At 45.4% G+C, this 15,041-nt stretch overlaps 1 protein-coding gene across 1 annotated transcript in view; it reads left to right on the top strand.

Moving 5' to 3' along the window:
* RARRES1 (retinoic acid receptor responder 1) overlaps nucleotides 1-14,646 on the top strand; it is a 31,003-nt gene extending 16,357 nt beyond the window's left edge. The window contains exons 2-6 of the mRNA XM_059686897.1: nucleotides 741-803; nucleotides 3,557-3,740; nucleotides 6,196-6,332; nucleotides 13,650-13,712; nucleotides 13,794-14,646. Of these exons, the coding sequence (XP_059542880.1) occupies nucleotides 741-803; nucleotides 3,557-3,740; nucleotides 6,196-6,332; nucleotides 13,650-13,712; nucleotides 13,794-13,946 (600 nt within the window). The 3' untranslated portion in view covers nucleotides 13,947-14,646. The remainder of the gene's footprint in view (nucleotides 1-740; nucleotides 804-3,556; nucleotides 3,741-6,195; nucleotides 6,333-13,649; nucleotides 13,713-13,793) is intronic.
* Nucleotides 14,647-15,041: the final 395 nt, after the last annotated feature.

Genomic DNA, 15,041 nt, shown 5'->3' with positions numbered 1-15,041 from the left:
AGGCAAGTCTTGGGCCTAAAGAATTATATGGAGCAGGGCAGGATGGGTGGGCTGCCGGCTCAGAGAACCGAAACTGCTTTACCTGCTTGCCCTGGGGCAGGGACCAGCACACGGGGGGCACAGGGAGAGGGTCCATCAGACGGTCTCTGAGGGATTTAGGGAGACAGTCTCTGTTCTGGCCCTGATCTAGCTCGTTGGTCTGGCAATGATTGTGCCAGGGAACAGCCTCTCCTCCACACCACCTCATAACAGTAAAAGTAGTCACTCTGCCCCCACCACTCCATTTCTTCGGTTATCACCATCTGAAAACCATTATTCATTACTGGGTACACCTGTTCGACCAGGAGCAGAGGAGGGAGAGCGGGTCTGTCTCCCTCAGTGGCAGCCCTGGGCCCAGGACAGGGCGTGGACGGGCACTGAGGGGGGGGACGAAGGTCCTCCCTCCACAGCCCTGCACACACGTCTACTCGCCTGCAGCTGCTCTCATACAGCCAACCTCCAGCCTCCATGCAACTGTTCCCCTTTCTCATCCTCGCTCTTGTGAGTGGGTGTCAGCTAGCAGGCAACATGGCATGATCAGACCAAAATACGAGATCTTTTCTCCTAAAAAACACCGATGTTATTCAGGTACAACTGTGACAACGACCATTTCCGCGCCACGTTATCCCAGGAGTGTGAGTTTGGGGTATGCAGATGTTAGCAGAGCTTCCACCGGCTAAGAGTCAGTTTCTATATTTCAGATTAATTCAAAGAAGGAATGTCAAGTTGACCTGGAGTTCACCACAGAGCACTACAACCCAGAGGTAAGCTGCTGTCATTCATGGAGTCTTTTTGTTGTTGTTGTTAATCCTCACCTGAGGATATTTTTCCATTGCTTATTAGAGTGGGGGGGGGGGGGGGAGAGAGAGAGAGAGGGAGAGAGAGAGAAACATCGATGTAAAAGAGACACATCAATTGGTTGCCCCCTACACCGGCTGGGGATCGAACCTCCACCCCCACCCCCCCAAGTACATGCCCTTGACTGGAATCAAACCGGGGATGCTTCAGTCCTTGGGGCCGATACTCTATCCGAACTGGTATCTTATTAGCAACTCGTATGAATTTATTTTTCTGAGTAAGAATACTAATATATGGTGACGTAGAGGTGGGTTTTTTCTGCCTTTGTTCTCAAGAACGGAGGAGCAGAGCGAGGCAGGACCTCGATTCCACTCCCGCCGCGGCACGGCCTTCTGGGGGTGCGTGCCCAGCAGTCCACCCAGCATCACCCTCCTTCCCCGGCCCGGGAGGGAGTTTCACAGCTCCCTCTGGTACCCCTCCCTAGCACCTCAGAGGCCTCCGAATGACTCACTCTCAAATGCCAACCTGTTCCTCTGCCCGTCAGCTGGTGACATTTCTCGTTAGCAGAGTGGCAGAGCCGCGGCCAGCTCCAGAAGCTGCCTCACATGGGGCTTTCTGTGAGACACACGCGGGACCGGTGCTCGCCACAGGCGTCAGTAGCCCCTACATCTGACCGGGCACCCAGGGTTTGCCAATTCCCTTTTCCCTGTTCCCAAGAAGAGAGTAAACAGAGAACATACAGTAACTAGACCAGACGAACCTCCATGCGCTGGGCGAGGCTGGGAGGCAGCGGCAGCGTGGAGGCCAAAATCCCCTCTCCGTGGTGCTGAGTGGAAGCAGCCAGGGAAGAGCAGGAGGCGGCCAGCATTGAAAGGTCTTGGGTGGCAGAGCTGGGGGTCAGGGGGGACAGCCGTGACCCCCCAGCCCGATGCTTCTGGAACAACGCTGCCAGTATTCAGAAACAAGCCCTAACAAGACAACAATATACTCTCACGTTGCTAATTAACCTAAGAATTAAAATGTTTCTTAAAGCTTAAGGAAGATGCCTTTCATTTCTAGAGCTGCAAACTGAAAGCATTGGATTAAAGCTAAAGGGGAACAATTACTAGATTATTTTTGATCAACAATATGTGTCTCTGACGAGCACAGCTCGCTAATTGAAGTGTCCATGTCAGGGGGTGAGGAGTCTTTCATCTCCAGACAACGGCTTTGATTCTGTGGCGCTGTTCTGCGGGGTAGAGAGAGGAGGGGAAAACAAAAAGGGGCGATACCTGGTTTTCTCTCTTCCTTGGAAATGGCTTTGACATCAAAGCGGACTGTGTGCCGGCCTGGTTCTGCCTTTGGTAATCCTCTTCCTGACGCCCGCCACCTCTTTCTCCACGTTGCACTATTTATCAGGATTTGCAGGTTCACAGCTCACGGAGGAACAGTTGCCCGCTGGAAGCCCATAAGCAGATCCCATTTTAATAACAGTTTGTTTCCTTGGGGGCTTTTTTTCTTTTTAAGTTTATTTTTGGTTGTTGTTGACATTTGAAGCTCCACCAGTTTAAAGGACTGAAAACGTGAAAAGAATTCAACAGCTTAACCAACCACATTGTGACAGGGGCCCACGAATGGGTGTGAGTGGGGCCATGGCTAGAGGCCTGGGAACTTCCTCAAATTCCAGGCCGTGTTGTCGGGATTTTTCTGGGACTAGGCTCCCTGGCTTTCGATGTGGGGTTATGGACTGTGTGACCTTTGCAAAAGGGTGAAATGAGTCAGACGCCCGAGTGCCCTTGAAGCACCCCCTCTCCCGCCCCAGCTGTCTCGGGGTGGAACATTGGGGTGATCCCAGAATGCTCAGCACGTGCACGTTTACATGTGAATGCAGGCAGGCACAGCTAGGTCACCCGGGTAGTTGGATTAGTCCCATTTGGGTGACTTCTGCCTCCACTGCATCTGCATTAGATGTGAATGGACATAGAGTTAGTACAGAGCCAGGGCTTTACAAGACAGACATGAGCTGGAGCCGTGGCTCACCACTTCCTGGCGTGACATGCAGTAGCTTCCTCTTTAAACTGCGGTATCTTCATCTGTAAAATTGGAACAAGACCGAGTTCATAGGGCAGCATGGAGATGTGGCCATTTTTATTCATAGGAACCAGCTTCACCTCCGGGTTCCAGTTAGAAAGCTGGAGATCCAGCTCGACATGTTGGTCCACAGCGGAGTAAAGCGCCCGCTCTCCTGAGGCTTGAGCAGGCAGTACTCACGGGCATGGGTGGTGTTTCTCTGGGACAGGCCCAGCGTTGTTTTGTAAGAGAATCATTTTTTTTAATGGATTTTTAGAGAGAGGAAGAGGGATAGATAGAAACATCCATGAGAAAGAAACATCATCTATCGACTGCCTTCTGCATGCCCCTTACTGGGGATCAAGCCTGAAACCTGGGCATGTGCTCCGACCCAGAATTGAACGGGCAAGCTCTTGGTTCCTGGGTCGACTCTCAACCACTGAGCCACACCAGCCAGGCAGAAAGCAGGAGTTTAAATGACAGCAAAGAATGAAGGGCAATTGTGTTCAGCTATGAGCACAAAAATCACTTTCTATAAAGCAAAGGCCACTACATCTGTTGAGCCAGTGATACCTGCCATGTACAAGGAACTTCTCAGTTTTGTGTGTTTGTGTATTGGGGTGGTGGGGAGAAGGAACCAAGCTATTTAATTCCAAACTCTTTATTTCAGGAAGGCGAGGAACGTTTGGGGAAATGCTCCGCTCAAGTGTTTTTCAAGAATGAGAAACCCAGGCCCACCATCAATGTCACCTGTACGCGGTTCATGGAAAAGAGCAAAAGACAGCAAGAGGATTACCTGCTCTACAAGCACATGAAGCAGCTCAAAGACCCCGTGGATGTCATCAGCATACCTGGTATGGACCAGCTGATCTGGAATGTCACTGTTCAGGAATGCATAAAAATTATGAAGTCTTAAAAAAGAATGATCATTTAAGTTTTTATCCCCCAAATGGCACTTTAATCCAACTATAAAATGTGGCATTTAAACAAAACTTGTTATTTAAACAAAACTCAGAAGTACATTTTCCTGTTCTTCACCTCCAGTACAATGTAGGATCTGTGCTCTCCAGGACCTGGGCAAGGCAAGAGGTGCCTCTCCAAGGAATGGGTAGACGTCTTTGCAACAGGACACACACGTAGGGGTGCACTTTTCCGGGGAGAGTAGAACCTGAAGTGACATTGCTAGCAGTTTCTGATGGTTGCTTTGGAAACTCGAGGTGACCCCATCCAGGGCCTGCACTGTGCCCATCGCGGCCATCCGCCCCAGGGCTGAGCGAGCCGACTGTCGAGGGCCTTCTTGGGGGCCCGCAGAGGAGTCGAGTTGATCTTATTTTAGAGTGAGAGCTAATGGGCAGCGGTGCCATCTCTAATAAGAGACTTGCCCTCTGCCCTGAGTGACTCAGCGGAGTGGAGCAGAGCCCATCTGTTCTGGCACTCAGCAGGGTGCGGGCAGCATGGACGCTCAGCTCTTACCGGCAAATTCAATTTCCAAACCACAAGAGTCACCTCTGGATCTGCACTGGGGTATTAAGCTTGACATCTGACCAGTGCTGCAGCACTTCCCTTCCCACCGCCTGTCACAGCTCACTCGTTCGCTCAGAGACCGGGACAGATCCGCCTCAACGTGGGGGCCCACGGTCTCCATTCCTGAGCTGTCTGTGCCCCGTCAATGTTCTTAAAACCGAGGTGGGCTCGGACCCTCACGTTCAAGTTCAGAAGCTCAGATAACTCTTATTGTAGCTCTCTGACGACTTAGATGAAACCCTGTTCCAAATAATTGTGAGGAGCAACTCAAATCCCATGTTATAGAATTTGCTTATATTTAGCACTGCCTGAAATATATGGCCTAATGGCAAATACTTTATATAGTTATTTAGGGATTTTTCTTCTCCCCTTGGCATTAGTTGGGGAAATGGGGTTTTATATATCCTCCTTAAAACACAAATTTTAGAAAATGTATAGGACCTCTTCTTTGAAGATTTGCCACAATATCACTAGATTTTGGACACTTGTTAGTAGTGCAGGTTAATTGGTTCTTGTTCAGTTAATAAAGCCTGTATGCCCCCAAGGGTCGTTCGATAACAAGCCAACTCAATATGGCTACTATGAAGCATCAAAAAAATTTTTTTAATAGAATGTACCTCTCATCCACAAAATTTACAAGTTCTCTTGTCACTTTCAATTCAGCAGAGACATTTAATGGTGCTGTTTATAGCCTGTCCATGTATATAAAATTATCTACTTAGAACGGAAAAAAAGAGTTTGGCTTTAGACGAAGTGAATAAAAACCATGGAGATATCCGTGGAGTAGCCAGTTCCAATCTCAGCGGATTCTCCTGAGCAGTTAATCCGTCCACGGTTCTGGGCCATCATAGAGCAGTTTCTCTACCATTGATGTGAGACCATCAAATCCACTTCAGGATATCCTTGCTCCACATTGTTTTCCCCCTAAAAGAGTTGTCTGGATTTTATTATGTGTAAAAATGTCACCTTTTCTAATGAATTCATAAGCTTCTATTAGACGAGCCCAAGTATACTACAGACGAAGGAAAGGACTGAGGTGAAGTCCTCCTTTGGGTTCTAGGGAAGGGCCACCAGCATTTATACTTTCAAATTCCCTTATTAGTCACTGTGTTCAGTGTAACTAATTTACCTTCTCTGCTAATGGGTTTTCATCTCACAAGTCCACGAACAGTTATCACACAAATTACTTGCTAAAATGTGAGTTCCTAAAAGTCACAAGAGGTCCTTTATTAATCACTGTATCCCTCCCTCTAGTGGTGTCTGATATTAAGTAGAGTTTTTTGGCAAATGTTTGCTGAATTAAAAAGATTGCAGGTACAAAAACAACGCCACAGGAAAAACCCTAATTGATGTGTTAACAAGTGATAGAAATGTTGCCAATGCATTGATCAGAAACGGACAAAGACATCAGGCAGGTCGGCAGAGACCTTTCTATGACTATGACAGTAGACCCCAAACCAGGTTATGGGGCGAAGATCACTGAGAGATGTTTTGATCTAATTAGGAAAGGCTTCTCAACTAAAAGATGTTAGATTAACTGAGTATCATTATAGCTCTTCTTTTGCATTTATATAGTACAGCACATAGCCATGAAACTGTCTTATAGCAACTTGACTCGAAGCACGTAAATCTCAATGTGATGTAGAAAGAAACAAATATTGCTAAAGGTCCTGCTGTGAGAGAGATGACTGATATGACTAAGCCCTTATTTAATTGCTGAAATTTCTGAAGTTTTGTTCCCAAAATGCTTAATATAATTTTGTGTGTGTGTGTGTGTGTTCTCAGACAGTCATGGACATATTGATCCCTCGCTCAGACCCATCTGGGACTTAGCTTTCCTTGGCAGCTCTTACGTGATGTGGGAAAAGACAACGCAGTTCTTACACTACTACATGGCACAGCTCAGCAGTGTGAAGCAGTGGGTAAGGAAAATGGAACATTAACTTGTGCCACGAGAGATAAAACCAAAAGCAGTGTGCTTAGACTAAATTAATGTGAGTTTCCAATTTCACAGCAAGAGTTTTAATTGCATTTCACTCATTCAATAAATATGCGAATGCTTGCAATGGGCCAGGGGATGGATTTAGCAGAGGACAGAAAACACAGTGCAGCTGCCCATAGGGAGTTGAATTCTAGTGAGGGAAGACAGTGAACGGATGAACAGACAAAGAGATATCAAATGGTGGTGAGTGCTGTGGAGAAAAATTAAGTATAGTCTAAAGGAGGGCCCTTCGGAGTTGAGCAGAAGTGACGCTGGAGCAGAGGCCAGAGAAGTGAGAGAGGACCCTGCTCCCACAGGGAAGAGGCCTTCCTGGTGTGGCCGATGGGGTGGAAAGAGATCAGTGAAGCCAGTGTGGCGGGAACAGTGGGGGAGAGCGGGCCAGGCGGGGCCAGTTCATGTCAGGCCCGGAGGCTATTAGAAGATTTCTCTCTTCTCTCTCTCTCTCTCTCTCTCTCTCTCTCTCTCTCTCTCTCTCTCATTATGCGACGTTAGCTGAGGAGTGACATGATCTGACTTACAATAGGATCATTCTGGCTGCTCTGTTGAGAACAGATTGTACAGACACGAAGGTGGAAGCAGGACAGCCAGTAAAGCACAGCAGTAACCCAGGCATAGCCTGGCGGGAGCCTGGGCCAGGGGGTGGCAGTGCAGGTGGCGAGACACTTGGATTGAGGATATGTTCTGAAGACAGACTGATAGTATTTGCTGCTGGGTTGTGTATGGACAGCAGAAGGTGAGAAAAGTTGAGGGTGATTTGTAGGATCTTGGCCTGAGTAACTGGAAAGGGAGATTTCATTAACTGACTGGAGAAGACTATAGGAAAAAACAGAATTAGGGAGAAACTAGCTTGATTTGGGGCACACTAAATTCTATGTCCAAGTAAAGGATATGTAGTCATCTGTACATAGGAGTCTCAGAACAGGGAAGGTTCGGGGCTGCACTTGTCACACGGTAGGTGTTTTTTTAGGCCATGAGACCGGCTATCACAGAGAATGAGTGTTACATAGAGAAGAAAAGGAGTTACGTAAGGATTGAGCCCTGGAACGCTTCTAACGTTAGAGGCTGGAGACAGAAAAAGTGTTGTTTTTTTTTGTTTGTTTGTTTGGTTTTTTTTTTTTTAGAAAAAGTGTTTTAAGGATGAGAATCAACTGACAGTATCAAAAGCGGATGGAAAGTCGAGTGAGATGAGGACTGAGGATTAACCATTTGATTCGGAGCTTATCACAGCTGTCGCGCCCCGCCCCCCCCCCCCCCCCCCCCCCCGCCCACAGTGTGGGCAAAGCCCGCCTGGAGTAGGCTCAGAAGGGAATAGGAGGAGAAGTGAACACTCCATCTCTTTTTAAAAGTTGGCTATAAAGGAAGTAAAAGAAAGGGAGGGGCTATAGCTGGAGGATGGGCAAGCACAGAGTTGAAAGAACGTTTGTTTCAGTTGTATTTCTAGGTTTCAGTTGTATTCTAGGAGATTTAGCAGATTTATATGTTGATGAGAAAAATCCAGGAGAGGGGGCAAAGTGGACTTGTAGGAAGGAGATAGTTGGAGTTAATATCTCTGAGCAGGCAAGAGCAGGTAAGATCAATCCAGATGATCTGAGGCAAGACCGTGGAGAGCGCACCTGGGCAGGAGGCAGAGAAGAGTGGCCGAGATGCTGGGAGGAGGGTGGATGGCATGGTGGTAGGTGTGGAAGTTCTATTTCAAACGGCTTATGTCTTCTAAGTGAAAAGTGAGGCAGCCACCAGCTGCAAGCAAGCGTGAGACAGGTTTGGGAGTGCAAGGACTTCAGCATCACAGTGCACTGCAGGCCCTGGGGTTATCTGTGGTTGTGGAGTTAGAGGAGGACCAGTCCTTCTTGGCTGGGTGGTGAGGGCATGGAATGAGCCAGGGCTGGAGTTCTTGTCAGGCAAGTGTGATGTAGAGAGAGAGGCATTTCCAGAATAAACAAAATCAACTACTGTGAGAGGCAAGCTGAGCTGACCGCAAGTATAAATGTCTACAAATCACTTCCTTCATGCTATGTGAAGCAGTACATTCACCCATGGATTTGATCCTTGCACTCTTGCATCACGTCAGCACTAGGAATGCCCTTAACACTCTGGTAGGCCTTGCAGAGGCCACTTGTAGATCAGACAACTACAAACACAGCTTTTCTCTAGATAGACACTTCTTTCCCTTTAAATAGTGCTTTTTAATAGAAATTACCACTTAATTGGTTGTTGCTATATAACTAGATAAAACACTCTCCCTCTTTCTCGCCCATCTCCCAAGACAATCATATCCTTAACAAGAGTCTTCCGCCCTAACTGAGAAGTCAGGCGAAACTTTGTTTACGGTGTGGAAGGCGGTGCCAAGATAATGAACTCAAGGAAATAATGAGAGGAAAACTCAACAGGCGCCAATCAACACAGAGACAACACAGAGGAAATTAGGATCTTTTAACATCAGTGTTTTCCTTTCTCTTACAGTTGTGCATGACACATTGCCAAAATAAACACCAGGACATACCACAGTGTGGGAGCAGCCCATTTCTCTCCCGTTCTAGTCAGGCCATCATCTGTCTACCCATGTTCCTCAACTACCCTGCACGTGGGAAAGTAGGAACAATGGAGTCGTGGAAAACAAAAATGCTGGTTCATCAGAAACAGTGTCACAGATTAGGAGCTTGAGAGTTTCTTGCGTTGTGGGGTTTGGGTTTTGGATGAATAACTGAATATGTAACTGACTTGCTGGGTCACCCAAGACAAATTATTTCATCTCTTAGGGCCCATTAATGGGAGGATTTACTGAAGTCCTTGAAGCTAACATAAATCTCAATCACTGAATTGGGAAATTTGGTTTCAAGGTTGATAACCCATTTCAGCTCAGAGTTCTCTTATTTTTAAATTCTGCCATTCGGTGGCCACTAAAGATTCCTGTGATTATTCAGCAAAAACAGCAACATAACAAAAAGCAGTGATTTTCACTGCATTTTAGAGGGGAAGGGGAAGAGAAAGAGAGAGAAAGAGAAACATTGAATGGTAGCTTCCCACATGCTCCACAATCATAGGTCCTGACTGGACTGAACCCACAACCTAGGCATTTGCCCAGGCTGGGAATCAAACCCGGAACCTTTCAGTGTATGGGATGACACTCCTACTGACTGACCCACACTAGCCAGGGCCAACAATAATTTTTATTTTATTTTGTTAATCCTCACCTGAGGATATTTTTCTATTGATTATTAGAGAGTAGAAGGGATCGGGAGACAGAGAGAGAAACATCAATGCCAGAGAGACACATCGATTGGTTGCCTCCGGCACGAACCCTGACTGGGGGTCAGGGATAGAGGCTGCAACCAAGGTACATGCCCTTGACTGGAATCGAACCCGCAACCCTTCAGTCCACGGGCCAATGCCGGGGTCCAACCCCAGCAGGTCCAGGGGTCCCCAAAAGTGTGGACCTCCAGCCAGGTTCAGTCACCAGGCTCCAGTCAGGCTCTGTAGCCATGTTCCCTGGCTAGGTTCTCCAGCCAGGTTCTGTCTGAGATCTCCAGCCAGGTTCGGTCACCAGGTTCTAGTCAGGCTCTCCTGCCAATCTCCACAGTCAGGTTCAGTCCAGGATCCCCTGCCATGCTCTCTCGCCAGGCTCCGCCTCCAGGCTCCGAGGCCAGTCCCTGTCCAGGATCCTCCGGCATGCTGTCTCCAGAGAAGTTCTTCTGTCTCTAGAGAACGTTCTGTGTAGGTTCTGTGCCTAGGCTCTGTCTCTCTTGGTCCTGTCTTCCAAGCCCTGTGTCCTAAGTTCTGTGTTCTAAGTTCTGTCTCTCTCTGTCTTGTTACATCTGTATTTATACCAGTTGATTCAATCCTATCAATCTCTATTACAAAGGTTAGGGCGTTTCTTATCTCCATTCCAGGGAGTAAAGATTATGCAGCTTAAGCATGATTGTTTGTGGTGATTAACTACCCGCCTGGCACTTAGTTAAGGAGTTTCATCCCATCCCTGACTTCAGGGAAAAATTCCTACCTGGGGAAACAACCTTTCTAGGAGAGGCATCCCCTCCCTGACTTCAGGGAAAAATTCCTACCTGGGGAAACAACCTTTCTCGGAGAGGTGACCTTGGTTAAAACACAGCGCCAAGAAGGTGAGCAAACATATTAAGAACCGTATGCCATATATGCCAGGTCCCTTGAAACAGCAAGGATGGACCGGCTCCCGGCAGGCCAACACTCTATCCACTCAGCCAAATCAGGTAGGGCAAGCAACAATTTTTAAAAAGTCACTAAGATCAGGAAATCTAGGTACTGTCCCGAGAGACTAGAAGCAGGATGGCAGGGCTGATAAAGCCACAGCCGTCCACTACAGAAACAGCAAGTGACTGGAGGTGCTCTGTGGCCTTTGGTAGCTCGGAAAGTATAGCGATTATTTTTTTTCCAAATGCTTTCTGGGTGGGAATTACCATATTTACACTTAGGGTTAAACTCACATTTCAATGCAAGTGTGTCAGGAAGTGCAGGCTTATAAACCCACAGCTTCATATAAGCAAAGTCTGAATGGTGTGCGGGCTATGAAAGAAAGGATTGAATACCAATGTAAGACCATCTTACTGGCACAATTATTGCGTTAGAACCGAACAACAGATGTCATTCCCAATACCATGAGGACTATGCCAAGGGCAGGGGAGATACTTGTTGGCCAGAGAAGAAGAAAAAGGACAAGGACTTTCCCTACACTCTTGCCTTTAATACGAATTAAGAATAGTACATCTGAGCATTGTTCCAACTCTTATCAACACCAGACATTGTCAGCAACCCAGACTACCTAATCTGCAGCCCGTCACTATCAATCAATTCAAGTCCTGCTGTCGAAAGAGGCCCCCCGTGGCCAAGGCACATTACAGAAACCATCTTATCTACCTTATGTATTCAGCTAAGAAATCTACTTTATATTAATAGCCTGAGCTTACTCACTCTCTACTAAAACCACACTGGTTCTTCTAAGGATCATTCTCTCTTTTTGGGGGGGATTTGGGTAGGGGTGGAGGCGGTGGGGTGGTGCAAAAGTAAAAGGGAACAAACAAAATACTTCCAGACTGCCTCTAGGAAGATTAAAGTGCTGAGTTACCAGAAAATGTCACAGAAAATCACCGCCAATTTGGACTATAATGATGTGGCATTTTGTGACGATTTGAATAGACGCCAAGGAGATTATTTCTGAATAATATTAAAAATAATGACTTCTTGGCAGAGCTCCATTCGGCGAGGGCAGTTTAACCCTGGAATACCTTACCAGCTGGGGTGTACACTGTCCCCTCTGTAGTTCTGTAAAAAGCCCTGCTGTTTGGTTTGGTTTAAGGGTGTTTCCACCTGGAGGAGGAATAACCCATAAAACAGAAATGCAAGGGTCTGTTTCAGTGACTTCACTGAGGAGGGTCTTCATAACGTGGTACCTGGTTTCCAAGCATTATAATAATCCAATTTTTTTGTATGAAAAAATGGGTAACACTGTAGCAGAATAATTTGTCAAATGGAGTTGGAATCCCAGTTTCCAGACTTGCCTGTTGTTGTTTTTTGCCTCAAATCTGTAGACAGCCATGATTCAGAAATGCTGTTTGCAGAAACAGAATAAGAAGGCATTGACCTGAAAAACATGTTGTTTATAAGGAAAACCAATTTTTTTTTTTTTTATGATAGAAGAATACATGGTTAATAGAGAGGCCTTGAGAAACAGTGCGGGCAGCACAAAAGCTTGAGACAAGTCATACAACGCAGTGGCCTGCTGGTATGGGCCATCTTGAGGCCACCATTTCCTTTCAAGGTCAAGGTAGTTACCAGATGAAGGTCAAGCAAGGCTACCTACACCCTTAAACCCAACAATGCCAAAATGACCACTGGGGTCTCCAGAAACTGTTTTTTTATAAAAACGACACTGGGTATCCTCTCATGAGTTCTGACTGTACAGCCTGTGCCTCCGATACTTGCTTTGACTATTTGCATGTTCACTGCCAGGCAGGAGGGAAGGAAATCTACCCATGATGCAGACACACAGAAACACAGTCAATTTCTGATCAAACCAGGCCCTCTCATTTCCTCTCCCTCTAGCACCCTCCCCACCCGCTGGAAAGTTCGTGGTTTGTAAAAATCTCCATCATTTTAAGCAAAATTTAATATCAAATCCTTTTGTTTGACTTTGCTTTTTTACATTAATAGTCTCAATAAAACCTAGTAGATTGAAATTATAAAATTAAAACTATGGCCCGGCCAGTGTGCCTCAGTGGTTGAGTGTGGACCTATGAACCAGGTCACGATTCCAGTCAGGGCACATGCCCGGGTTGCAAGCTCAATCCTCAGTGGGGGACATGCAGGAGGCAGCCAATCAATGATTCGCTCTTATCATTGATGTCTCTATCTCTCTCCCTCTCCCTTTCTCTCTGAAATCAATAAAAATATACTTTAAAAAATTATAATCCAAGTTGAATTTATTTTATTTTCTTCCCTTCCATTTTTACGATAGATAAGGACCCTAGCTTCCACTCCCACCGCCACAAAAAAAAAAAACACACCAAAAAACCAGGAAGTGTCAAAAATAAAATAGGAAATTGGTTTAGTTACTAGTAAAACTTACAGAAATCAAGTGAATAAGAGGTGAGGAAGATTGCCTGCCACTTTACAAATAAGCAGTGCACTGGTTGAAGAGGCAGTGCGGACAGTGGAGTCAGTAGATCTGGGTTTGAATCCCCATTTGCCATTTACTAGCTGCAACCTCAAGCTATCTCCCTTGTAAAATGAGGCTCATAACACGTACTCTTGTAAGGCAGTCAGAATTACATGAAAACCTGACTCCAGTGCTTAGCACAGAACCTGGCCCATGTGGCAGCCTCAAAGGACTGGCTGCTCTGCCCCTTGTCTTATTGCCTGGCACATCAGGGCTAACATATCAGCTTGAGGTGCATATACAGTAACTAATTCTCAAGGTTGCCAAAAGATTCTCCCTATCCCCACGGACCTTAGCCTCCATCAAAACCCATAAATATTAGAGAAAAAGTGATAGACAGTCAATAGATTCTCATAGAACTCAATGACCAAACAATAAGAATCCATGACTTCTGTATCTTGATGCAGGATCCTACCCAAGGGAAACACGGCTAAAATCCAAGAGACAGAAGGAGAGTCCAGGCATCACCCGGTTTATAAGAGAAGCCTTCCAAATTCTGAGCTAATCTATACCTACCTGTTGGTTACACTAACTCTTCTTTCCTTTCTCTAGAAAACAGATGAGGATGCCATTGATTTTGACTATACGGTCCTACTCCATGAATTCTCAACACAGGTAAAACACAACATTATACATAGACTTGTTTTTACCAGAATTTTTTGCAGCTCTTAATATTTTAAAAATCCTATTTCCTAGGAAATCATTCCCTGTCGTATTCACTTGGTCTGGCACCCGAGCAAACCCCTTAAAGTGAAGTACCACTGTCAGGGGCCGCAGGCACCAGAGGAAGCCTCTGGAATTGAAGACGGATCAGCTGCGGCACCAACGACGGGACTTACCAATTACTGAAAAGGAAAGAAGACCTGCTGTCCCAAATCCTAAACACAATGACTGTACAAAGCAGCCTAAGTCATTATTCTAGTAAAATAGCCAGTGTCTAAGGCATCCTAATAATTCGGAAAGCCTGCGATGCTCAACAATGAAAAGATACTGGGTTTTTTACAAGATAATATATTTCAATGAAAGCCAATTGTAGGGAAAATATTATCTGTTTAAAAGGAATTATACTATTTTTATGATTTTAAGCAAGTATTCTTTTATAACTTGATAGCTACTTTTAAATAAATGTTTACATTTCTAAATCAACTGTTAAGTATGTTTGTAGAGATTTGTAGGCAAATTCTGTGCTAAGATGGATTTAAATGAACTCTTAATATTGTTTAATTCATATTTTACAAATAAAAATAGAGCGTCTCACAGATAAAGCCTAGTGTCTGCAAACATGTATTAAATGGGACAGTGATGTAACTGTAAGTATAGAAAGTATTTACAGTTTTCACTTTTAAGGACAACTTGGACCCAGTGCTGGCATAAGTAATTTACAACAACAGGGGGGAGAGATTAACCGGGGAACTTATATGCATATAAGTGCATAGCCCATGGACAACAGGGTGGCGAAGGGTGGGTGTGGGGAGGAGGTGGTCAATGGGAAAAAAACAATAAACACAAAGGGGACATCTTTTACTTTTAACAATAAGATTTTTTTTTTTTTAAAAAGGGAAAAATGTACAACAGATACAATATGTATGTAATCCGATTCTGTGGAGTACCTACTTCCCCAAAGGTAGGCAGAATTGGTCTAGGAAATGTAAACACCACTTGCCTCTCAAAATTAGCGTCATTTAATGGAACGCTTACATTTGTGTGTGAAAAGCGGTAGCCAGATTCCTTGGCTAGTAAATTGGTTAGGAAGCATCAGCCTTAAAATATACCAAATCATTCATTTTAAGTCTGCACTATTAGAAAATTGGAAAAGTTCACACAGAAGAGAAACAATTTAAAGTCATGGATTCTTACAAAATGAAAGATGGATGATACTGTTACTTTTTAGTAGATCTCATTTATATATTTATATATTTTTTAAACCCCAACCCTCTACATTCA

Source organism: Myotis daubentonii, chromosome 3, assembly GCF_963259705.1.
Source record: "Myotis daubentonii chromosome 3, mMyoDau2.1, whole genome shotgun sequence".
NCBI lineage: Eukaryota > Metazoa > Chordata > Mammalia > Chiroptera > Vespertilionidae > Myotis > Myotis daubentonii.
The sequence above is the reverse complement of the archived record's forward strand: the minus strand, read 5'-3'. Positions and strand labels throughout refer to the sequence as shown.